We start from the raw sequence: 24725 nt of genomic DNA, 5'->3' as shown, positions 1-24725 counted from the left end.
AGTGCTAAAATTTTGCCTAGATAGGGTTGGGCAGTGTATTCTACACTTCTTACCAAGGAAGATTTGCACGGCAGCCCAGCCAGCACACCTCCAGGACTTGGCTGGCCATAGTAACCTTATCCAGCGATCTTGCCTTAACACATGCTGAAGCCATTATACTTGTTCCCAAGTTGTCTGTTGCAGCCTTCTGCCTCCTGTCTGTCATTGCATTCTAGAAGTCAGCACAAGGCTATCATTTAAAAAAAAAATCCACATTTTGGGTTATATAGGATAAAATGGAGCGGCTGGATTTTAGACATGTAAAGGTCCAAATCTTTAGGTTTATTTCTGTTCAGGGAGTCAGCATTCTTGCAGTCTGCAGATGTAGAGATGGCGAGAAGACCCACAATTTTTTAGCTGAATGTGGCATGACTGATTTTATTAGCGATGATCAGATACTTAATCATACCTTCACTCTTGGGCCAAACTGAAGTGTAAAACTGGGCAGCATTCATCGCTTAAATGCAGGTGGTAGAAGTCTACATAAGACACAAGCCATTGGAGTCGTGCTGGAAGCCGCAGTTACCCTTGCTGCTAAGCCAAAACTGGTTGGAGCATCTCCATTTCAACTCTGGATAAGGATGAACACATTGCCTTGTGTCTAGCCTACTAGCAGTTCCCTTGAGTTTGCATAAAGCAGAGCTGGTTCCTGTATGAAAGCACGTCCGTCCATCTATCCCAGCCAGGGACCTCATTTGGTTGATCCTGCAGAAACTGAAGAAAGGCTGGAACATGCTCCGGGCAGCTCCTCTGCTCACGGTATGGCATGCACCGACTTTCCATTGTGCTGAGACCACTGCATGAATGTGCTCGTCTGCGTGGACACCATCCATCCCTGCCGAGCCCGACCAAAGCTGCTGGCACTGCAGCATCCCTGCCGGCAGCCACCTGAGGCTCTTACAGCAAAGGGGGGGACGTAGCGAAACCCGCAGACAAAAAATAGCTGTGAAATACCTGGCCACCTTGGGGAGCTAATTACAGACAGAGCAAATTCCTCCAGAAAAGCCTACTTGTAGAAGGATGAAAGGGGGAGAGGAGCATTTCGTTCTACTGTGCTCCTCCTGACCACATCTAGGGTTCCTCTCTTCCAGAAGAGACTTATTTTTCTGAGCAGAGCATACAGCAGGAGCAACACTAAGGCCTGGAGCAGAAAGGCTTCAAAAACTCCTTCTGTTCCCAAAAGGCAGTCTGGGGACAGTACCAGAGATGCCACACAGCACCGGTGGGTCCACAGTGTTTCGGTGGCCCTGCAGCCAGCGTATAACTTGAGTCACTGGCTCCGTCTCCACTCTGTGTGCTTCGGAGATGCTTCCCTGGGAGTCAAAAACCACCTCAGCCATGGCTGCACTTAAACTCTCTTTGCCTGGCTGGTTACGTTCTCCTGGAGTAAATCACTGCGTGGGTTTGGGGACAAACAGCTTGATAAACCTTAACTCTAGTGCTGCTGCTAAGTGTACATCACAGCAAGCCTGGGGAATATGTATGCGTGTGTGTCCATATGTGTGTTATTTGTTTGTGGAAGTTGCTGTTCCTCTTGCTTTTTTTCTGAACGAGCTTGTTTTTCCAATACAAACATCTGCTTTCAAGGGCACGTACTGCTTTATTGTCTGATTAGCTGAATTCACACACCCTGTGGCTACTTGGGGAAAGCTCAGCATCATCTGTACAAACGCAACATGCGCTGCTTGCTCCTCTTTCATGTTATTTAAAGGACACTAACAAAACTGGCTTTTATATAAACAAATCAATTCTGAAAACTCCACATAGAAGCTGTGGCTAGAATAAAAAGGCACAGTTTATGCCCCAAGTCCTTCTTCATGTAGCACATTCATTTGAACAGCAGAAAAGAGCTGACTAGCAGATTTTGAAGGCACAAAAATGCTTCTAGCAACCTGCTGTAATTGCGGCTGACTTTCTGGCTCCCAGAACACGACATAGGAAAAGCGAAACAGCAAGAAAAGGTACTGCCATTGCCTCCATGGGGAGAAAATGAAACTGCTCAGTTGCCTACCGTGGCTTCCTCACTACTGAATGTGAAAGGAGATTATTGTTTATGCCAAATATTCTGGAGCTGGGCATCTTGGTTCTCTCTGGTGAACCCATGAATTTCTCAGTGACCTGGCTCTCTGACACCTGAAAGTCTTCAGTGGTCACAGAGGATGTGCTCTGCCGTGCCAGGACCAGCCACAAGATGGCTTTTGAAGTGACAGCAGAGGGAGGTGACAGTCACCTCTGTGCAGTTCAGTGGCAGCCAGACGCTCCGTAAATCCCACACAGGCAGCCCCAGGCATAGGGCTAAGGGTGGTCAGCTATGGGTTTTCAGCACACCAGGCTACGTGCAAAGTCCTGCTTGAAAGTATGACAGTCAAGAGGGTCAGCTACTGCATTTTAAAACGTCTCTTTTATTTCCCACTGTAGGCAGGTCACAAACAACGGGGAAATAATTGTGGGTTTCTGCTATGTCCTGCTTGTGTCTCCACCTAAAACAGTGCATGTGAACCAAAAGCCACCTAGTACCTCTGAACTGATATATCCTCAGTGCTTGCCTGCCAAGGAAGATGGACAAGGCAGGCAAGGATCGGAAGGGAGCTTGAAACAGCTTTCGGTTTCCTTTTGGCTCTGAATTTGATACCTTTTGGATAAGTAGTCTCCTCCTTCCAAAGCAATCCTGCATTGCCTTGCTGTGGCCATGGTCGCCTGAGGGTCTTGGCTTTTCTCAAGTTCCTCAGAACCAGATGTGAGCACCTAACAACTGCTCTGAAGACCGGGCTCAATGCTGAATAAGACAAAATATGGGAGCTCATAAAGAAAAAAAACAAACCAGCATCACTAATATAAGACAAAGTATTGAATGGGATTACATCTCAGTTGTAGACTCATACCTACACACAGGCCAGTTGCTGTTTTGGGGGAATTAACTCCAAAAGGGTCCACAGACCCATGGGTAATTGAAAGGGAGAACAGGCAGGTCCCCATGCCATTTGCTGAAGAATTTTGTTCTCCACAGACAGGCGTTACAGGGTTTTGCACACTTTGATGCACTGACCCAACGTGTGGCCTCTGTCCTGCTCCCGTCGGAGCTGTGTCACCAACTGGCCGTCAGCATCTGGGGGAGCATCTGCCCCATCCTCCTGTCTGCCTTACTTTAGGATCATCCACTTCTCTCAGGGTTGTGTTCTCTTTAGAAAAATCTAGATACAGCAAGGTTGCAAGGTTGCTCCTCCCGTTTGGAAATGATCTCCAGTCCGAGTTACATGACGATAGTGTTTAAAGTAGCCAAGATTCAACCCCCCTCCCTGCTCCGAAGTGTTGTGAAGTCAGGCCATGTACATGCAGCAGGGAAAGGTAAGTGCTGGGGAGCTCTGGGGCTGATGGCAGGCAGTGCCAGTGGAAACGCTGAGGGTTGTTCAGATGTGAGTGACAGATGAGGGTGATGCAGGCCTTAGGGCTAAGCTCTCCCTCTGAAAGGAAGAGCATAAGCCTCCCCATCGGATGCAGATTTATGTATTCATCTTAACCTCACCCATGGCCTTTGGCCACCGTGAGGATCTGAAAAGATCCCTTGCCTGAGCACTGCAAGTTAAAAAGGGGGCTCTTCGCTGCAAGTTGTCATCTCCTCCAGAGCTTTCCCCCGCAACCTGTCAGCACCTCCCTCTTCCCCAAAACACGCCCCGGACATTTCCCCTCCAATTTCCATCCAAGGCTGGGCGCTGGGTGAGCAGGGCGTCTGCTCCGTCGGGGCACGAGGCACCGGCGCGACTTTCCACGGTCTCAATGCGAGTTGCCTCCCACGTTAACCACATGCCGAGCGCAGCACCACCAGCCGTCGCGTATGACAGCAGATATAAATCAGCCATCTAGTTAGAGGAGAGCAGGGGGACGCTCCTTCCAGCTGGTGGGGAAGGCTGGTGAGGGAAAAGCACCCGAAGGGAGCTGAGCCTTGCTCTGATGTCTGGCTACGGCACAGTTTAATTCCCTGCTGCCAGCTCGGAGAGTGATTCACCCCATCCTATGTGTCTGTGCCTGCCCGGACAGCGTTCACACCGTCGGTCGGTCCGTCAGTCTGTCTCTCTCTGCATTCTTCTGTCTGTCTGCTTTGCGAAAGCAACCTCTTCGCAGCAGAGGCAGCAATGCATTGCTGAAGTTCAGCTGCCTCCCAGAGGTGACTTCCAGTGGCCTGTTTTGTGCTGCTGGGAACAGGGCTGGAGCGGCAACCTGAAATAACCGGCAGAGCGGAGGGGCAGGAGGAGGGAGATCAGAGCCATTTTGTCACGAGCTGAGCAAGAGCTCAGCTGCCTCTGCATTATGGAGTCCTGGTTCAAATTAGGGACAGACGAACTTCAAAAGCCTTGCAGGCACCGGCCGGAGAGGCGTCTGAGCGGGCTCTGCCTGGCCGAAGCAGCCAGCCTGTGGCCCGAAGCCAGCAAAGCCCCGCAGCATATATGTGTCCCCAGACTACCCTTACGTTTCAAGTGAAGCGTTGTGTACTTCAGACGGGCGGTCAGACAAGCCCCAACAAATCCTCCCGGCCCAGCTCCTGTGCTGCTCCTCGTGCTTCCCGATTTGGACCCCCGGGTGCCCCCGTGGAGGAAAGCTGGGGACTCTGAGTTTGGGCGAGATGCTGCGGCAGCCCCATTGCTACCCAAGGACAGAGCATCTCAGGGGGATTTGGGTGCTACGGTTTTCATTTGGAAATTGGAAAGCAGGAGTGATGGGAAAGCTGGAGTAAAAACAGAAAACACCCAAAATTGGCTGAACCTTACTGAACCACAGAAAGGGTTGAGTTTAAGCATTGGGCCAAAGTTCGGACCAGGTTCTTTAACAAAAGAGTTCTGCCATTCTTCAGTTTATACAGCTGATTAGTACAGAAAGGTGCAGGCGAGGGAAGAAAAACATTCAGCCTTCCCCAAACCTGCCCATTCTTGGAATCACAGCTAAAACTTTTTTCCATTCCGACTGCAAATTGCAAAACTCAAGGCCGCCCAGGTCTGGGAGTTGCTAATATTCCTACGAGCACTAGGCTTTTAGAAGTACCCCAGAAAGAAATTAGGTTTCTGGCTACCAAACCCACCAATTCACACTCACTGGGGCTGGGTGACAGACTGGCATCAGCTTTTCCTGGCAGAAAGAAAGAGGGCAGCAAAATCACAAACTGAAGCAAGAAGCAGCGCAACCAAACTAACTGGGAACTTGCCAACCAAGAAGGAAGACAAAATAACTAACAGCAAACCTGAGAGCGGCAGGTTGTTTCCCCCAACCTCTACACTTCTCCTCGTTCCATTGCTCAGGTCACCCACTGCAAAAAAAAAAAAAAAAAAAATCTCCCTTGCCGTGGGGTCATGAGACGAGGACGGTGCCGCGGCCCCGAAGAATTTCCCTGCCGAGGAGATGCTGGGGCTGAGGGAGAGGGGGGAGCCTGGACCCCTGACAGGGTCTGAGGGCAGTGGCCACCCTGGGGCTGTCGTCCTCAGCCCCTGTGAGCCCCCCCCATGCAGTACAGGGGGTGCACAGCGGCCTCAAGGTCTCACTGCCCATGAGAGCTGTTTTAAGGTATTGGGGGGGCACAGCTGCGTTGCGTGGCCGGGCCGTGAACCGCAGTGTGTCTACGCTATATAGCTGGGGAGACAGGGCAAAGAAAGAAAAATCTGTCTAAGACTGACTTGCCGGGAAACTCCAATTGCCCCTTACGCAGTCTAAACAAATATTTATTTAAATTACTCGGAACGCCCCAGTCTTCTTATATGCATCCCCAAAGAGTGTCATAAAACGTCTACATAAAGGACTCCGTTAACCTCTGCTGCCCTGCGTTAGAGGCACATATTTCAGCTCCAGTTAAACTGAAGTTTAATAAACTCTTGGCCTCTGTAGGATCCCTCCAGCCGCCGCGGGAGCCGCTCCTCCCCTGCCCCAGTCTGGCTCCAGGTCTACGTCCACCACTGGCCTTTGCCATGAACAGCAGCCACCAAGGTGGGGAACCCCCAGCGCCGCTCCAGCCTCCGATGGGAGCCCACCGTCAATCGTGGGTGCTACGCTCTGTCTCCTCGGCCCCAAAATCTAACCACCAGCTTAGTGCACTTTTATCTCTGGAGGGTTAGCTCCCCATCCTTCACGTCACAGCAGAGAGAAGGTGCGCATTTCCCATGGGAGCCAGGGTAATCTAAGTGTTTTGAATGATACCCATTGCTGACGCAAGCTGCTGTGCGCAGGAAAATGCTGGGAAACCCTGCTTGCTTCGTGGTTTAAGTGCAATGCTTTCTTCATCCAAAAAAAGTATATATGTGTAGTTCAATAATCTCCTCTTAATGAAGTTTTGTCAGCTTATCAAGGAGTGAAAACGATACTACCTGACTTGGCCAGTTACTCTCCTGAGACATTTGTGCAAGAGCCCAAGCACATGGTTCGCAAAGGAAAGGGATGAAAATGATTTACAGAAGCAGTGAGGCAAAGGTTTATTGATAATGAGGCACTAAGAGGAAATGGGATGAATGTGCCTAAGATTCCTCTGGTAAATGAATAATGAATAGTATTCACAGCCAGCAACTTACGTTTTTCATTTCGAGTTGAGAATAGCAAGATGCAGGGCAAATGACAGTTATTAGGAAAAAAAAATCCATTAGGTAGTACTGAGCAAGGAAAACATCCACAAAAGTGTGCTCTTACTTGCAAAAGGGGAGTCGTGAATTACTCAAAGGATAAACTGTGCTTGTCAAATAATTCAGAGCACTACGCACTCCGTGGTTAGAGAAGGCAAGGGGGATTTCATTTCACTTGAGGACTACTTCACCTTGCAACACATTTAATTGTCACCAGGGGACAAAAACAACAACAAAACAACAGAAGTAGGTTTGCACGAACCAAGAGAATTTGACCTTCTTTTCTTCTCCACCTCTGCGGTTCAATTCTCCCCCCCAGCCTGCCCATGCCCGGTGAGCTGCGCTCCCACAGCGTCCGCCCGTCCTGCCTGTCCCCTCCAGCCGCTCGACCCTGACCACTGAAGTTACTGGGGTCTGGCCACTGCTCTCGGCAGTGACTTGGACCAGGCCCAGATACGGATCTCTCGCTATCCCCTGCAGCACCGAATTCCATTAGAAAGCCACTCTGGGACCAAATTTTTCTGGGGACAGACTGAATGGGAGAAGAGGTTTGCCCCTTGTGCTGTTGTGGCTGCGGATGGTACCCAGAGTGGTGTGGCTCCACCGGCACCGATGGACTGTCTCTGTCACCTGGGGCTGTCCCCGCCTGCTCAGCACCACAATTACACCCAGTGCCAGGACCAAACATATCTACAGGACGTGGGAGGATGAACAGCAAGAGCACTGTGTGAAGGGCTTTTGTGCCTTTTCTCTTATTTCTTTTCTAACGTACTTCTTGCTTCCTGGGTCTTCAGGTCATATACACTGGACCCTACCCTCGGTGAACAGTTCTCCATTTTCTTCTCATCATTCAGCCTGTGTGAAGGCAATCCTTACTTACTGCACAGCATCCGCACCCTGTTCAGCAGTGTCCTCCGGGCTTCCCACAGCCTTCACCGAGCCGTGGCGGAGGGTTGCACAGAGATTGCCTGAGCCACAAGGAGCCCGGTGAGACGAGGCACCGCTATTGCTCATGTTGTACGGATGGCAAACCGAGACAGAGAGCTGCCAAGTGCACAATCGCCACGCTGAGATACCCAAGCCTGAGTTTTAAAGAGTACTTAGCATTGTCCAATATTTTTGCAGCTTGGAGATGAAGGTCTTGTTGGCCTCCGCTATGCCTCTCAGATGCCCTGAATCATGCAATACCTTTGTATCTTGGTCGCCCAGCCCTATGCCCCCATTCAATCCGACACCCTCCCCAGTCTTCAGACCAAGTTTCTGCCACATCCAGATTTCTTATCCCAGCCTTCCGCTTCTTCCCCAGATACAGCTTTTCTTGTGTCTGTAGTTACTTTGCCTGGCTCCAAGCAAGGCTGGATCATCTGCTGGGGTAAATGGCCACTGCAAGAAGAGCGGGTTCAGACCTGGCTGGAAACATGCCCAGAACATGGGAAATCTGCAGCGTGTTTAGGTGTGAAAATCAAAGCTGTCACTACTGAGCGAGTGAGAGCCACAGATCCTTAAGGCTTGTTCTTAGATAATTTTCAGAGGAAAAGCACAAAGCACATTTCCCACCCAAAGCCCAGCTCCACTGCAAGTCTGACAGTCTTGCTCCACAGCATAGTGCACCAGAACTTATGAAAAAAGACATCGCCAGATTTTTTTTCCTGACATGGAGAAAAGAAAAATGTGCTTAGTTTTAGCTACATTCTTGGAAATAGCTTAATTGATTCAGATGAACTTTAAAAAAAATAGTATTATAAAAACAGCCAGAGGCAAACAACTGCTGTGGGAGGTTTTAGGCCAAATCGTTAAGTTTTGATTAAGTTAGAAGCAACTGGAGGTAGGATTTTGGTAGGAAGTGTCAGACAGTAGACACAAACAACAGTGACTCTGGTAACACGCTTCCTGACAGAGAACAAAAAAAATCATGACTCTTGGAAACAGTGAAGCTCCTGGAGCACCACTAATTCTCAGCAGAACTGGATGATTACGTGAAAGATGATGACCATGAAAATCAGCCTAAATTAAACACTGTATCCACATCAGCTGAGCTCATGCCCACTTTTGTGTTTGTTTCCAGTTAACATTCCAGGATGGGATCATATTGACATGAGTGACTGCAAATGTCAAGTAAACACCAGCAAATATTTACAGAAATCTTCTTTAGGAACCCGTGAAAAGGAGTATTGGCCCCAGAAATCTACTTCTGCTGGTGATGCTCATCCAAACAGGGAACAGAAAAGACTTTTATCTCTTGTGTCCACTGCATACCTACCTTCCACTCACCACCACAGATCACCTCTCAGCTCCTTGCACCGGCTGACACACACGCACAATCTGCTGATGAAAGATTACTCACAAACATCCTCCAACAACGATCCTGGGTCCCAGACAGACCTTGAAAAATCATACCTTGCTCACAATTTGCAAATGTAACGCAAAGGGCGTTTGTTCCGCCCGCCCCCTCTCTCCCAAAATACTCCCTTAGGGGAACCCTTGGTTTGGGAGATTTCTGATCTACATGTGGGCGTCTGCGTGCTGCAACAGCCCTCAGCTCAGAAGGGCTCTGCCTAAAGAAGATGCCATCCCTACGCCAGTGCCACAACCAGAGCTTCAGTGTTTAAAAGTTGCATTTTCTAGCAGGGTGGGAAGCAATGGGAGGCCTTAACAGCAAGCGGAAAGAACGACTGCAGGCAGGATGGCCTAGAGAGGAGAATAAAATACACAATCATAAAACATGGGCTGGAATCAATACATGTCGAAAGCGCCAGTCTGAAAGGCACGTACTGTTTCAGTTTCCTAGTTGAGAGTAAGCAAGACCCCTTTTCACCCGCTCCATCTTTAGAAATAAGCCTATCTGCAAGGGTATGGAAAGAAGGGAATTTGGGAAGACCAGATAAACGCTTCAGTTTCCAATGTCTGAGGACTCCTGGTATTAATGGGGCCACCGGCTGGCTTCTGCTCCCCAAAACATCCCCGGCTCTTGGGCTCAGAGCATCTGCAAGCAAAGCTACTGGGGGCTGCAGCGGGTTGCTTTCTCCTTCCTTCTCGTGTCAGACTAGGCTTCCTGCAGGCTGCCATCTCAGATTTACTATCTCACCGTACTTTTGGGTCATGATTTTGCAGGCTTCACGAGAGGCGAACATGCCTGTACGGGAATATGTGATTTCTGCTGCAATTCATTTTGTTTGTAAGGCTCTCAGGAGAAGATATACAGTCAGAAGTAAATAATGGGGCTCCAAACTACAAAACTCCTTCAGTGAACACAGTTATGAGGCTGTAGCTTCCAATAAGCCAGGGGTTTAGAGCCAAGGTTTTAGTGCTAGAGGAAACTGGAAGCTCTTCATCCCGAAGAAGGGGTCAGAGAGCCCCTGTGCTGTCAGTACCAAGAGGCTTGCCTGGAATTAGGGACTTTCTGAGTATTTGCAGCTCGTGTCCTCTGTTTTCCAAAGCAAAGATGCAGCTTCCCAAATCGGCTTAAATCACACCGTTCTTCCCCATTGACACCTCCTACAGCTGAGGCTTATAAACAGGGATAGCACGACTCCTATACAGTCCAATTTGTTTCAAACTCTAGTACATACTGGACTAAATAGCCTTCCCCTGCAAGTAACTCCTTTGCAAAAGGACTCCCAGCTGAGAGGGATGGGGGATGTGTGTGCGTGTAACTTTTTGTCAAGAACATGATCTGACATAAACAGAAAAGAAAACTTTGGTGCTCCATCTCCTGTCAGTAGCTGGACTGTGATGTTCAGATGCTACAGTAAGAAGCTCTATAGATTACTACCAGCCAGGAACAGTCTGGAAGCCAGTGTATCATCTCTTTATTTAATGGTCTTGCCCCCAGGAGAAAGCTCTGCCAGGAGAGCTGGGGGCTGCGGAGCAGAGCTGCCTGCCTGCCCGGGGAAGGGGTGGCCTGGCACAACGTCCCCTTGTGCAGGACACGACAGGGCGAGGAGTGAGCAGGGACAGCCCCGCTGGGCTCAACTGTGGCCCTACGCTGTACCTAGCCTTGCTCTGGGATGTGCTTCGAGCGGTCTTCGGTGCCTTCATCTGCTGGTTTCATCGGCTTGCCCGTGCTCGCACCGCTGCGTCGGTACTTCCAGCAAGGGGCTGAGCAAAAGGGAATTGCTTGGCTCACCCCTGCAAAACCATCCCCTGCCCAGCCTCCTGCCAGCAGAACCCAGACCCAGGGACCTGCTTCTTCTCAGACGTATGGGGAGGAAAAGCGTCAGAGCAACCGATTTAGCTATTGACATACTCGTATCGCGTTTGCCTGTCGGGCCATTTTCGCAGAGCCAGCTCAGACTGACTCTGCTCCCACTGGGATGCCGCTGCAGGCTTTCAGCTGCTGCTCCCTTTCCTTTTGACCCCCTGAGAAGGAGTTCTCAGCAGAGTTTTTGGTTTTGGTGGGCTAAACCGGGCCATTCCCTATTTTTCCCCAGTAGGGAACTGATTTCTGTCAGGCTCAACATCCACAGCTGTATTCTTGGCTTTCAGGACCCACTCAGTTCCCCTCATAACCCCTCCTGGGCCAGGACGCACTGGCCTCTTACGTGTTAACGCATGCATGTGGTCACTGCTACACACCATGGTTTATCTCCTCCGGACTCCTAATCTCTCCATCTTCATGGGATGTGGAATCAGCCAGGTTTCCACACATAAGCCTACATCAGATAACAAGCACGTTGCCTGAGGCAATGCTCACATTTGTTTTTCTCTAGAAAAACCTGAGCCGTTCCACTTTTTTAGTTTTTGCAGAGTCCAGATAGGCCAGACCAGTGCATACCAAATGGCCCAAATTTACGAACTTCTTGCAAGGAGAGTGCTATGTTTCCTGGCTAATGCCCCAAAAGGAGAACGGGGGTCAGACTGCACTTTCCTTTTCTACCTCTCTGAAAGTCATTAAAATCAACAGAATAGACAAAGGGCTGGATTAGTCCTGGTCCTTTTGCCATTCTCATGTAAAGTATCTGGGGGGGTGACTCAGTTGCCCACCCATAGGTTTCTGGTGCTGTGCAAGATACACTAAGGTCTCTCAGATGCCGACACGGGGCAAGCAGATACCGAGGCCTTGAGGAGCAGCACTGGGAGACCAGGCAGTGTAAATGGGGGCATCTAGGCCACGCGTCATGCAGTTGGCTCAATGCCTCCTCCCAGGACCAGCCAATCTTCCCCTCTCCACCATCTGCAGGATGCTGGGTACCTCCTATTGCATTTGCTAGCCTCTGATAAACCTGCTGAAACACTTTGGCCTCAAAGCCTCTGCCTTGTTGCACGGTCTTCGTGTCTAGGTCCCCAAATATGGTGAAAAATTCATCCCTTAGAAGCTTGGTTGCATTCACAGCCTCTTGGTTCCTTTTTGGGTAAGCTTCAGGTCATTTTCTAAAGAAATCCATAGCTACCAACAAATATTGTCTGGCAGATTCCATCTCAGGCAAAGGCCCAACAACATCAACAGCAATGAATCGCAGTAAAGTCCCCAGGAGACACTGCTCAGTAGGGTTTCTCCCCATCTTCGGGGACCCACTTTTGAAATACTACACATGCAAGAAATGCACCACAGTTCCTGTAGTAATTTTCCATCATCTGTCTGCATTTTCCTAAAAACCAGTTCTCTCTTGGCTCGACTAAGGATTTTGCAACCTCAAGATGTCCAACGGTTTTGACATCATAAAGAAACCTCAGAACCTCCTTTTTGAGTGTTTCGGGTATAATGAACTCTCATGAATACTCATCACCCATTGTTTTATTTCCCCATCTCCTATACAACATTTCATCTTTAAATTCCAAGCCTTCCCACCATGACCAGAGAGCTTTTGCCCTGCTACTCTGAAGAGACTCTATACTCAAAAGCAGACACGGTTGCCAAATGAGGGTTTTTTTTTTCAATCACACCTTGTTTTGATGCTGGGAGCCTTCTTGAGGGACACTTTTAGCTCCTTGAACTCTGCTCTTGCAAACCTACACCTACTGGATGAAGCAGGAGCGTTTTCATTCCTGCAGATGGTGAAGGAAAGGTGAAAAAAAAGGATGCAGCCTCAATCTTTTCTTGCTGTCCTGCTGAGGGAGGTGTCCACCCCCAAAAAGGCATTTGAACATCGTGTTGGTAGAACTAACCTTTGGTGACTACGGTCTCGTGTCAGCGCCATCCCCACCCCGCAGGCACCCCCAGCTCTGTTCAACAGAAACTGCTTCAGCTCTGAAAATGCCCAGCCGCTCTCCTCCAGCCACCGAGGCAGCTTTCTCTTCTCCCAAGGAGCATGTGGAGCTTTTGTGATCCTGGCACATCTGCAGCTGAGCCTCCGGCAGCAGGACCAGTGCCCTGCAAGGCCAGGCAGGCTGAAAGTGCCGTGCTCCCTTCCCTCGCGTCGGGGAAGGGCTGCCCCATCGCCCCCGGCTCAGCGTTTGCCCGGGGTGCGTGTTACACCTCTTTTCAACAGTTCTCCTTGCTCTGGGTTCAATTTCAGATTGGCAGCCTCCAGCTCGCGACAGCCCGCTTATAAAACGTTATCGGTTCCTATTAAAGGGTCTGCCATATGCCAGGATATCCTCAGCTATAACGCAGGGACTGGGTGGCTGGCCGTGGAATACCTGCTCTGTTGGTCTCTTGAGTGAGGGCCGCCTTACGCACGTGATGGGAGACCCACTCTACAGTTTGCTACAGACTTGTGCTAACACGAAAGCCATTTTCACCTCCAGATATCCACCGTGGAAATCAAAATGAACCCAGTAAGGCACATCCCAGATATTATCTATTAATGGTAAGGCACAAGCACTCTTTGATTAATATATTACACAGCAAAGCTCTTGCTGGCCTTTTTTCCTAACCAGGACAACAGATGAGGTCCAAGAACTGGCTGCAAGCTCAAAGAGACAGCTCAGGGGCCTGCCCACGGAGGCAGGCGCCGCAAACAGATTGCCCAAACCTCTTTCTTTCACATGAGCCGTGTCTTTAAAGGAAAACACCGCAGGCTGCTGCTCACGGACAAGGTCCCAACCACAGTGATGTACATGCTGAGTGTGAGGTCATCTCCTACCTTGGCTATGCTGAGCATTTTCCTGGATCCCGGCGGTCCAGTCTCCTGCATGGATTTCTCCCCAACGAGGACGCTTTCCTCAGTCCCTGCCTTTCCTTACACCCATGGGGTGGCTCCCTTTTGGATTGTTCCATCTTCTCCCTCTCTGTCTAGTTTCAATTACCAACTGCAGCACCTGAATGAGCATCTGCGATGCCCATGAATGACACAGGCGATAAACCCCTTTCTTGCTGCTTGACTTCCCCCGTTGCCCTCCCTCTGAAGTGGACCGCTGCCAAATGGAGGCAAATAGGTTGTTGAACGAAGAACTTCGATTTTTGCCACCAAGGCTAAGGAAAAGGGGATTTCCAGTACACCCAGCCACAACAGTACCCTTTCCAAAAGCAAACTAATTAAAGGCTATGAGGGAAGAGTGGGCTTCTCTGAACACCCACTTAATACCCAGCCCTGGGCACCGCAAAGCCTTGCTACAGCCTCAACTCTAACTTAAAACCAGGATCACCCAGCTTTGCATGTGCAGCTTCAGTCCCCGTTTCCTGAGTTGAGTTTGGGCCTTTCAGCAGATTTTTACGAGGCTCTGTCCTGACTAGCCATATATTTATAACAACCCTCTCTGTGGCTATTTCCCCTCCCCACCAGAGCCGCACTTAACCAAGCTGCTGCACTCATGTTTGATGTTGTAGCCAATCCCCCATTGCTTTCTATCCTGCCTAAGTCTCTTTTCCTAATAGCTTGAAGTGGAATGAACAGGATGGAAATACTCTTCTCTCTAGCACAGGACCTCATACCTATATAAAGCAACCAGCTTCCCTTCTCTTCCAGTAGCAGCCTTCCAACTTCTATTCAAGGGCTGAAATGCAATATTTACGCTCTGCCATAAATCCCACAGCTTCATGGAGTGTTTCTGGCCTCCTGCACGATCTGCCTAAGTGTCTAGCAATTGGTCCATCGGCTATTTATCTTGGAAGTCCTCACTGGCATCTGGAGACGTGAGGAACACAAAATGTCTGCAGGTCCTCTGCCAATTTAGGTGGGTCTCTTCTTCCTCTTGCCTTCTAGCATTTGGCTGTGTCCTGTCTAGCTCAGACTGATATCTGGCTCCAATCTGCTTACGAAGGTTCAGACCAAATCTTGATAAGCCAGGTTATGTCTATAGCGCAGTGCTTCTCAGCTCTCAGGTATGGGTCCTTGCCACAGCTGTGCTCCTGACTCCACTCCAGGATGAGGTCTGGGCATGCACCATCCCAGGGAAGGCTGGAAAAGAACCGCACGGTGCTCCAGAAGGTCTCGCAGCCTCCTAAACTGGAGACCAGCACCGCGGTCCAGGCTCCAGAGCGTATCCCTGCCCCAGCGTTTGGCCTCAGGCTCTTCCCTGTGAAGAAGCGCTTGGAGAGCAAAGCTCTGGCCGGCTCCTCTTTCCAGCCAGCCATGTGGTGGGAACGGACATGCATCAACCTCCCATGGGGTCTTTTCTCGAGTGGCGTCGCTGGGGCTGGGAAAAACCTGATGCTGTGGGCCTCCACGTGCTTGCGTTACAGAGCACGCAGGCTGGAAATGGCCAGACCCAACAGCCTGAGACCAACTCCACGCCCAGCAAGCTGGTGAGCCTCTGGTTTCCTTTTCGAGATGGGTTTCTATTCTTTCAGAAACCTTGTGGTGGCTCAGGCCTCCTGTTAACTTTCAGGCTGAATAACATTTTCCCCTTTCCCCTGTTTTGTGAAACATCTTCTGGCCAGCATCACGCACGTTCCCCAGCACCTCGCGGAGTCAGGGTCTTGCAGCTGGGCCTTCAGATCTCTCTGGGCACTGTCCCAGCACAGAGTCATTCTCTGACTGTTTTTGTCCCTTTCTGGGATAATTCCCGATATTGCCCTCTCTCCCTGTGCACAGTTTACATCTTTATTTTGTTTTGATTTGATTCTGGTGTGAATTCCTTTCACCTTCCACTGCTCCTGAATAGGTTAGATGTCTGCAAGCACCTTCGTTATCTGGTCCCTCTTGCATCAAAAGAATGAATACAGTTCCCCATTTTCGTCTTTGGAAATTGCATCCTACCCCGACGCCGGTGTTACTGCTCCAGACTGAAGCGGTCAGCCAATACCCAAAGTCCTGAGGAGACAGCTACAGGGAGGAACTGATGAGACCCAAGGTATTTCTTTTATGCAGCGGTGCTTACACGCAAAGCCCTATCTCCCTAAACACTATGGCAATCAGATAGGAGTTATTTTGAGACATTACAAGTTTCTTTTATTTCCCCTAGACGGAAGCCTGCCCAAAACGTTTGTTCTGTCTCTTCCTCAGGTTCCTCATTTCCCATTGATAGCACTTCTCTGATGGGCCTTGACTTTCTGTTGACTCCCCCTCTTTGGTTCTATAGTGTTTTCAGACTTTTACTGAATAAAGGCGCTTGCTGTCTTCATAAACCCCACAGGGTTTTCACCCAGCCTCAGCGTACAGCAAGTCTATCAGTGACTAAGTCAGCTTACCTTTCAGGCTCCATCACCAGCTGAAAACCCACTTGCCTTACAGCTAATGAACACAGTTCTTGCTAATAAAGAATATATTTAGAAATAATACTGATTCAACCATCTGTTTCCAGCAAGCAGATTAGCTGCCACAAGATAAACCTTTAAACCGCATCTTCACTAAAAAAAATTTATCAGATTTAAATAGGCATTTATCTGCTGAGTTAGGTGATGCAATGGTCTTCAATCACCGGAGATAAGGAGACACCATAGTTCATGACATACCAGCTTGTCATGGCTAAATCCTGCTGGGACCTGAAGATAGCAGCTACTAAATGTTGAATCACAGCTATTCTCAACAGAGAGATAAAGAATTTGATGCTGGTGGATTCGTGCTTATATAGTCCATAAAACCAGTTGCGGATCACCTTCCATAATAGTGCTGAGTCTGCCACTGCTCATTGCCCATGCAAGATAGATCCTCTTCTTCTTCCCCTGCCTCTTCTCATTCATCTCTGTTCCTTTCTCCCTCTATCCCTCTTCCCTATTGCTCACCGACCCGTCTCTCTTGGATCAAAAAATGGCCCTAGAAGTACCGTGGTGATCGCAATTGCTCTTTCACATCACGTCTACTTATGTGACAGTCAAAATATGAAGATGATTTGCAAGCATGAATGAAAACACGGCCAAGCAGATTCACCAGTGTGTATAATAACATTGATTCATCTGAACTTACACAGAAAATAAAGCAGAGGTCATTTATTTAATATATGTAAGTAGCTTTCCTCCTTTACTTATGAACTTTCATTTACAAGTTGAGGCAGCTGAGACATATAACTATGGTAAATTACTCTAACGCTTTATTCATATGAAATGTTCCCATCCATCTCTTAGTAAATGCTTCTGAAGTCACAGGGGTCCTATATTAGCTGCACTACTGCTCAGGCTTCTCCTAATCCAGAACTATTTCTTTTCCTTTTGAAAATGTATCCACATAAAGATATTAGACCTATGCTTTCCAAGCTGATTAACAACTGAGATGGGCTTTTTTTTTTTCCCCCTAAACGCGTAGGAGGAGTACCTCAGAAACATATGATTTTGGGGGCAGGGATTTCTCAGCATTTTCTGAAAAGCAGTGACGAACCTGTATCTTGTGTTGGCCATATAGGTTGCCCACGCCGATGAGTTGCATTTTAAAGATGAGACCGTTAATGTGGATTGGCAGGTTGAGCCTAGTTCATGTACTGAGAGACCTGAGCATATGAAAACACACCAATTGCTACAGCTTCTTGCACCGAGTAAGGACCTGACTGTCAGGAAAACTAAGTTCAGCCCCTTCCAAAGTCAAACACAGGCCCTCTACTCCGTGAGTTTTCTGACTCCGGCAGTGGGCTCCTTCTCCAGCCCGCCGAGAGCCTCCTTCTGCCGGAGTCACGGCCCTGGGAAGGTCACCCTGATGCCACCGAGCAGCAACAGTTTTGCCTTGCACAGGCCACTCGCGGGTTGCGAGTCTCGGTTTTTCCGGCTGCAAAATGGGAAGAAAAGTCTCTTACTGCCACAGGATGCATCGCGCTTTTTACCTGAGAATTGCTACAGCTACCCAAATGTCCTGAACAAGATAATAAAGCGGCTTAAGGACTCCAGGGAGCGAAACTGGCTGAAGAGCTGGGAACTAGGGTGACCGAAGGGACAGGGCCGTGGCTGGAGGTGTCCCTTAGCGGCAGCCCTTGGCTCGGAGCCTCCCAGACACCACCTCCCTCTTACAAGGGAAACTCATCACGGCTTTGAACGCAGGGCTTGGAAAAGGAATGAATCTTCCAGATCTGAGGGATTGCAGTCTGCACATTAGCTCCCCTTAAACCCTGAGTGCATTTAACTTGGGAGGTTAGAAACCACAGCCAAAGAAATCTCTTTTGATTCACAACTTGTTTTGAGCAGTCACCCATAAAGCAGCCAGTGAATCACTCCAGCCAGTTAGTCATGCAACCACACTGAACGTACACTCAAAAGGCTGCACAAAATAAACAGCCTGCAGCTCCAGATAACACACACACAGCTCATTTGCGCTATCTGGCATCAGCATATATTGTTAATAGGACTCCTACACCAAACCCTTAGGAAAAGACACACTCAGTAAGCATCTCCAAATCTCTCTCCCCATCGGTATTTTTCTCGTCTGCTCCGCGCTGAGTTGCTTTCAAAACAATTCAGACTAGTAAAAGTTTTAAGACTCTTTCTCTCTCTTTCCGCACCCTTCTTGTTGCTGGTAACGTCCTGCTGGGGTTACAGGCGTGCGCTGCAGCTAAAGCGGAGTTAATCCCAATCAGCAGCGGACGAGTCGAAAACCAACAGCTCTAGTGCGAAGAGAAATCTTCCCGCAAGGAGGGAATAAGGAGGGGGGGGGGTGAGGCTCCCTCTCCCCTGACACATGAGCGTTACGAACAGCTCGGGTCAGGAATCCTCGCAAAGCCTCCAGCCAAAATCTACCGTCCGAGCCAAGAGAGAAGCGCAAAACACCTTGGGGAAGAGCCGCGAGTAAATCTTCCTGCGCGGCCGGGGGTTGAGGAGCGTGAGCCCTACCTTCGCCTCCTGCTCCCTGAGGAAATCCCGCAGGTTTCCACGGAGGAGAGAGATCCCGCACCTCCGAGGGTCTCTTCAAAGAGAGCCTTAGCCAAACTCCCGGCGAGAGCTCCCTCCCCTCCCTGGGAGGGTGCCGGAGCCCTTGAATGGCAGATCTGGTGGCCCTATTGTGGAAAAGCTAGAGGGCGATTTGCCAGGGCGGCCTCAGCAGCAGCAGCAGCAACACGCCGGGAACCGAACCGAGCCGAACCGAGCCGGGCAGCCGGCCCCGCAGCACCCGGCAAGGGGCCGGCCCCGCCGCCCGCTCCCCTCCCCGCCCTCGCCGGCTTCTTCTTCTCCCTGATGCCCGCCCAGGGTTCCGTTCCGTCCCCCCCCCCTCCGCCTTCCCACTCGCGCCTCCCTCCCGCGTACTTCTCCCCTTTATACTCTCCTCTTGCCCCCCCCGCGGGGATCAGGGCAGCAGCACCCCACGCGGGTCCCCCCCCATCCCCGGTGCGGGGAAGGAGCTCGGGTGGGAGCCGAGATCAAAGCTACGGGGGGAGAGGGAACGGGTTGGCAGGACCGGGACCCCCCCACACACACCCAAACCAGCCCCCGGTGCTGGGGGACACGGCATTACCCTGCAAGAATCCCGGGGAGAGCCCACGGTCCCGGGTAAACCCCCCCCACACGCACCCCACTACCACCTTCCCCGGGCTCAGGGGCTGCTGTGGGAGCCGGGGGAAGGGAAGGGGGGGGGGCAGATGCTGTCGGTGCTCCCCGGCGAGAACGGCAAAGCCCGTCGGATACCGGCGGGGGATCTGCGCGGCACCGCGGGGAGCCCCCAGCGCCTGGCAGCCGGCGGGGTCTCACGGGAGGCGGAGGAGAAGGGGGGGGGGACCCGCTGGCGAGCTCGTTCCTGCCGTGCCTGCAGTTTACATTACATTAACGGGGGGAGGAGGAGGAGGAGAAATGCATTAAAAGTGTCAATTTAAAAAAAAAAAAAGGACGCAGCGAGGCTCCGATTCCTACGGCAGTTGTTCTATTAATAACGCCGTTCAGGCTGCGCTTTTTATTTGCTCGCTAAATAAAAGAAATGGTCGTTATTTGCATAACGCGGCACTTAAAGAATTTCCTCTGTTAGAGAAAGCCCGTTTCCTTTCTCCTGTTTCCTTTGAGCAAACATCCCTATCACATTCGCCTTCGCTCCCCAAAGGATTATTTTTTTTTTCCAGCCCATATTTCTAGCCAGCAATACACGTATATATTTGTGAGTGTATACGGGTATACGCGTACATATGTTTCAAGACATACAGCTTACTTCAGCTCCGCGCAGTAGAACTAGCGACTCAGATTACTCCAGCACATAAATCCTCGGAAAGCTTTTTCCCCTCCTAAACCAAGATATATAACCTGTTCTGAGGGCTTTTATTTCAGATTTCGCCTTTAATTGCCGGTGCCGCTCTGCGGGATAACCCGTACCCCTATTTATGGCTGGGAAAGGAGAGGGGGGGGGGACTGTGGGAGCCCCCCCCCCCGGCAAGGACCAGGCCGGCAACGCCGCTCCGAGGGGGCTGCAGGGAGCCCGGCCGGTGGCCAGGGCTGCCCGGTACCACCGGTGCTGCCAGCAGCCGGGCTTGGAAGCTTTTAGGCGACCGCCGCTGGTGTCCTCCGTGTATTTACGGCCGCAGTTCTCCCTTGGCCTATATTTATCCGTACAATGCGATGGAAAGGGCTTAGATCTAGAAATAGAAGCCGAGAGCAATAGATGGCAGGCACGGCCTTTTTAGAACTCGAAATGACTTGTTTATTAGAGAATTAAAATAAAATTAAAAAAAAAAAAAAGGAGGGGGGGGCATCCCTGCTTGCCGTGCCTCCCGTGGGGGGGCTTCTATACGCCAGAAGGGGAAAAGCGGAGCCCGGCCAGGGCCGTGGGCCCGCAGCAGCTCCGGCTGCTGGGGGGGGGGGGAACCGGCCGCCTGGCGTTTTGTCGGCCTCGGGTTTTGGGTTGTTTAGGGTTTGGTTTTTTTTAATCTTTTTTTGGGGGGGGGTGGTGTTCTTTAAATTGAGGGATTCACGGGCACGGCGTCCCAAGTCGTGTGTCCCCCCCCAAGCATCCTCCCCAGCCCCGGGTAACCGGGGAGCCAGCGCTCCTTTCCCCCCTTGTGCACCACCGGGACGGCGGTACCGGCACCGGGGAGGCAGCGGGGCAGCCGCCGGTTCCCCGAGCAAATTTCTCCCGGAGCAAATTCTCCCCACCCGCCTTGCATCCCCTCCGCCTTAACCGGCCGCGCTGAACTCCCGCTGCGGAGAAAGAAGACTTTTCCCCGGAGAAAGGGTCTCTTTTCCCCGGCTCTCCCCCACACCCACGGTATTTCCTCCGTGTTTTTCCCGGTCCCGTTAGCCGGGCGCGGTGGGTTTAGCAGTTTTGGGAGAAGGCGGAGACGCACCTACGGGCGCTGCAGTCGCTCTGCGAACCCCCGATCTGGCTATTATTAGCGGGTCTCTCCCCTCCATCGTTAACCATTATTATTATTATTGCTATTAATTATCCTCACGGATCCACGCGTGTCTTATTACAGCCCCCCCGTCCCTACCCACAGCACAAGGGGCTCGCAACGAGCCCGGGCCCTCCGACACGGGGCTCCCACTCGAGTCAAGCCCGGAGCCCCGCTTGAAAAAATCAATCCGAGGGGACCCCGGCGGTGTTTGATGGAAGGTGATAAACTCGCGTGGGTCTACCAGGGGAGGGGGTTGTAACGTGTCATCACACGCTAAGCCGGCGCCCTGGGCTTTACAACCTAAAAAACACAAGAGAGCCGGGTGAGCGGGGAGAGGGTGGCAGGGCGGCCGGGAAGGCACCGGGGGCTCCCCCGCGCTCCCACTTCGCCCGTGGGCTCCGGCTTGGCCCCAGCAGGCCTCCGCGGGTGCGGAGCGGGCCTTGGTGCCGGCGTGGGGTTGTCCGTCCGTGGGGAAGGGGAAGAAAGAGAGGGAGAAAACCCCAGCCTAAGCCCGGGCCAGAACGAGAAAGAAAGCAGCTTCCCCCCCCACGCCACTCCGCGGTCCGGCGGGGAAATACCCGGGGTGCGGGGGGGACACACGGGATCGACCCCTGCCCAGCCGGGTTCTGCCTGCGGTTCCCGGGCACGGCTACCCGGCGTGGACTTAATGCCCTTTTCCCGGGAAGGGAGTCACCTGGGGATGGGGGGCGGGGGGAAGCGGGTCCGTGGAGCGGGATGCGGGGACAGGGAGGGATGCGGGGACACCTTGGCTGGAGACAGGGACTGATGGACGGCGCTTGAACGCGGCCCAGCGCGCAGGGGGAAGGGGCTTCTGCCCCCTTTTAGGTCTAGAAGATGGGGGGAAAGGGAAAGTAAAGAGGGCAAAGAGCCCCCAAAATGATGGCCAGAGCCTAAGAGGTGGGATGGCCGGCTTGACCCGAGCCTCTCCCGGCTTCCCAGCTTCCCCAGTCCGCAGTCACCGCCCGTCTTTAGGGGCTCCCCGGAGACCCCGGCACGGCCCTGTCGTTGTCCCTGCCCGGCGGGGTCACTCACGGGTGGACCGGCGCATCGAGTACGGGGACACGGCGGCCCCCCCACGCCAGCCGGGGACGCGCTGAATCCAGGCCGGGGCAGCCCCAATTTGCCCGCCCCGAGATCACCGGGAGGGAGAGGAAGAAATTGCATTTCCACCTTCTCCAGAAAAAAAAAAAAAAAAAAAAAAATTATGGCTGTTTCATTTGTCTGGTTGCTGGCTTTTTGTTGTTGGTGGTGGTGGTTTTGGTGGGTTTTTTTTTCGGGGCGGGGGGTGTTGTTGGGATTTTTTTTTTTCTTTCTTTTCCCTAAATGGCCTCGATATAGCGGAAACCTCCCGAAGAAGCTTTTTAAAGCCACGCTCGGAAACGACCTGAGAAGCGACCCCGTTCCAGGCTGTCCCTGCCGAGCGCCAGCGCAAGGGAGTGTCTTAATTGCCGCTAATGACCCGCGGAGAGGATGCGAGTGGGTTATCTGCAGCCGGGCAGAAATCAATTAGGGAGCGGCAATTAGGGGAGAAAGTGAGAGACAGGAAAATGGGAGAAACCGTTACAGCGGAAAGCGAAGATTTCGGTGAAATTTTCCAGAAATTCTCCCTCTGGAAGAGGGTTCCCGTAGAGAATATTTTGCGCAGCCCGGCGGTCCGCTCGCTCTTTCTCTTTCTGTTTCTCTCCCCGTTTATTGCGGATTTCCCTGCATCGCTCAAGAACTGACGCTGCCCGGGAGCGCATCGGCCCCGCTCAGAAATTACGATTAAAATCACTGCAAAGCGGGACGGGACGGGGGGGAAACGCGGCTTCCCGCGGGCATCGCGGGCTCCAGCCCCGGGTGGGAATAAAGATATTGGGGGGGTGGAAAGGGCACAGTGCCCCCCCCCCTCCAGCCCCGCCACCGCTGCGGGATGGGGCTGCGCTCCCCGGGCAAGGTCTCCTTGACCCCGGGAGGACTTGTCCGGCCAAGCAACCCCCCCCCCACACACACAACCTCCCCACCCCCCCTCTCCCGCCCCCGGGAGGCCCTTTCCAGCCCCGGGCGTCTCTCTCCGGTTTCTCCCCCCGGTGCTTTCCTCCCCCCCCCCCCCCCCCCGCCGGACGCCAAGGACTCACCGTAACAAGAGACCTGCAGAGCTCCGTTGTGACCGCTGCTCTCTTGCAGCTTGAGGTTGCTCTCCGGGGGGGTTTTGCAGGGACCTCGCTGCATGTAGAGGTGCGGTGGTTGTTGTTGTTGTTGCTGCTGCTGCTGCGGAGGGTATTTGTTAAAGGAGGCCGGACCCCCGGCAGAGCCGGGAGCCTGCACGCTGCCATCCAGGGACTGGCATTCCTGCTGGCTGTAGCGGCTCCGGCACTTAGTGCTGCTGTCACCAAAGCCTTGTCCTTTGCTGGCCAGGAAAGTAGGGCTGAACTTGTCACTTGCTTGAAATGCCCTAAAAGGCGAGGAGCCTTCTGTGCCCTGGGAGGCTGCGTTGTAGTAGGAATCCATGGCAGCCGGATCACAATAAGAAACACAAGTATCAGCATTCATTCCTAAAATTAAAAGGCCCGAGTGTCCTTAATGCGCTTGGAGGGGCACCAGGAACCTCTCTTTCTCTCTCCCTTTCGCATACACACACACACACACACACACACACACACACAGCTGGGCCAGGGAGCTCTAAGAGGATTCAGATGTTCTTGAAAGCTAACCAGATCTCCAAACCCCCTTAAGATCTCGCACAGTAAAAGGGGTCTTTTTCTTTCCCTCCCTCCCTCTCTCTCTCTCTCGCACACACACACTTGCCCTCCGTCTCTCCCTCCAAACTATCTACACTCTAAAGAAGCTCTTCTCCGCACTTCCCCCCCCCACGCATAGGGGAAACGAAAAAAAAAAAAAAGAAAAAAAGAGAGGGAGAGAGACCTCTCCCCCAATTAATATGTAGATGATGACAGTGGAGGGGAGGGGGCCCAGGAAGGGGTGTGTGTGTCTGTGTCCGGGGGTGTGTGGCAGCAGAGGGGGGTGGAGGTCATATCTTTTGCCTTAAAAAACACAACCCCGAAAGTTGGGGGTTTTGTCTTTTTTTTATGATTAAAAAACCAGAAAAGCAAACGGCTGACACGAATGCCACGAAGGGATGGACGTGGGATCCGCGCAAGGCGGAAGCACCGGGGACCGATTTCACGGTCGTGACACGCTCGGTTCGCTCCGGCCCTCCCCGCCGCTCGCTGCCCCCCCCGGCTGCGGGGACCCCCGCCTCCGCGGCCCCCTCCTCCGGATTCAAGGCAATACGGATTTTCCCCGCAGCTATATGCCTTTAAGCTCCCCCCCCAAACCCCCAAATTAACCCCTTCACGGCCGGCAGCTCTCCCAGCGCTGCCGTGAGCCGTTTGCCTCCCCCGGTACGGCGGTCGCCCAGCACCACATCGGCAGGGAAGTTCTCGTTATTTATTTACCTCTAAAACCCGTGCTCTCTCCAGGTGTAAAACAACTGGATCGAGAGCGGGAGGGCAGCGGGGAGGGGTTTTAACAGGGTCGCCG

At 52.0% G+C, this 24725-nt stretch overlaps 1 protein-coding gene across 2 annotated transcripts in view; it reads right to left on the bottom strand.

Annotated features, from left to right (window-relative positions):
• Positions 1-24382, bottom strand: part of ALX4 (ALX homeobox 4) — a 43723-nt gene extending 19341 nt beyond the window's left edge. Inside the window, exon 1 of one of the 2 annotated variants that reach the window (XM_069784662.1) lies at positions 23321-24382. In XM_069784662.1, coding sequence (XP_069640763.1) covers positions 23321-23735 — 415 coding nt within the window. In that variant the 5' untranslated portion in view covers positions 23736-24382. Of the gene's footprint in view, positions 1-18702; positions 18919-23320 lie in introns of those variants that run through there. The other variant, XM_069784664.1, reaches the window with a different exon arrangement.
• Positions 24383-24725: the final 343 nt, after the last annotated feature.

The sequence above is a fragment of the Haliaeetus albicilla genome, chromosome 5, assembly GCF_947461875.1.
Source record: "Haliaeetus albicilla chromosome 5, bHalAlb1.1, whole genome shotgun sequence".
NCBI lineage: Eukaryota > Metazoa > Chordata > Aves > Accipitriformes > Accipitridae > Haliaeetus > Haliaeetus albicilla.
This window is presented reverse-complemented; position numbering and strand designations above follow the sequence as displayed.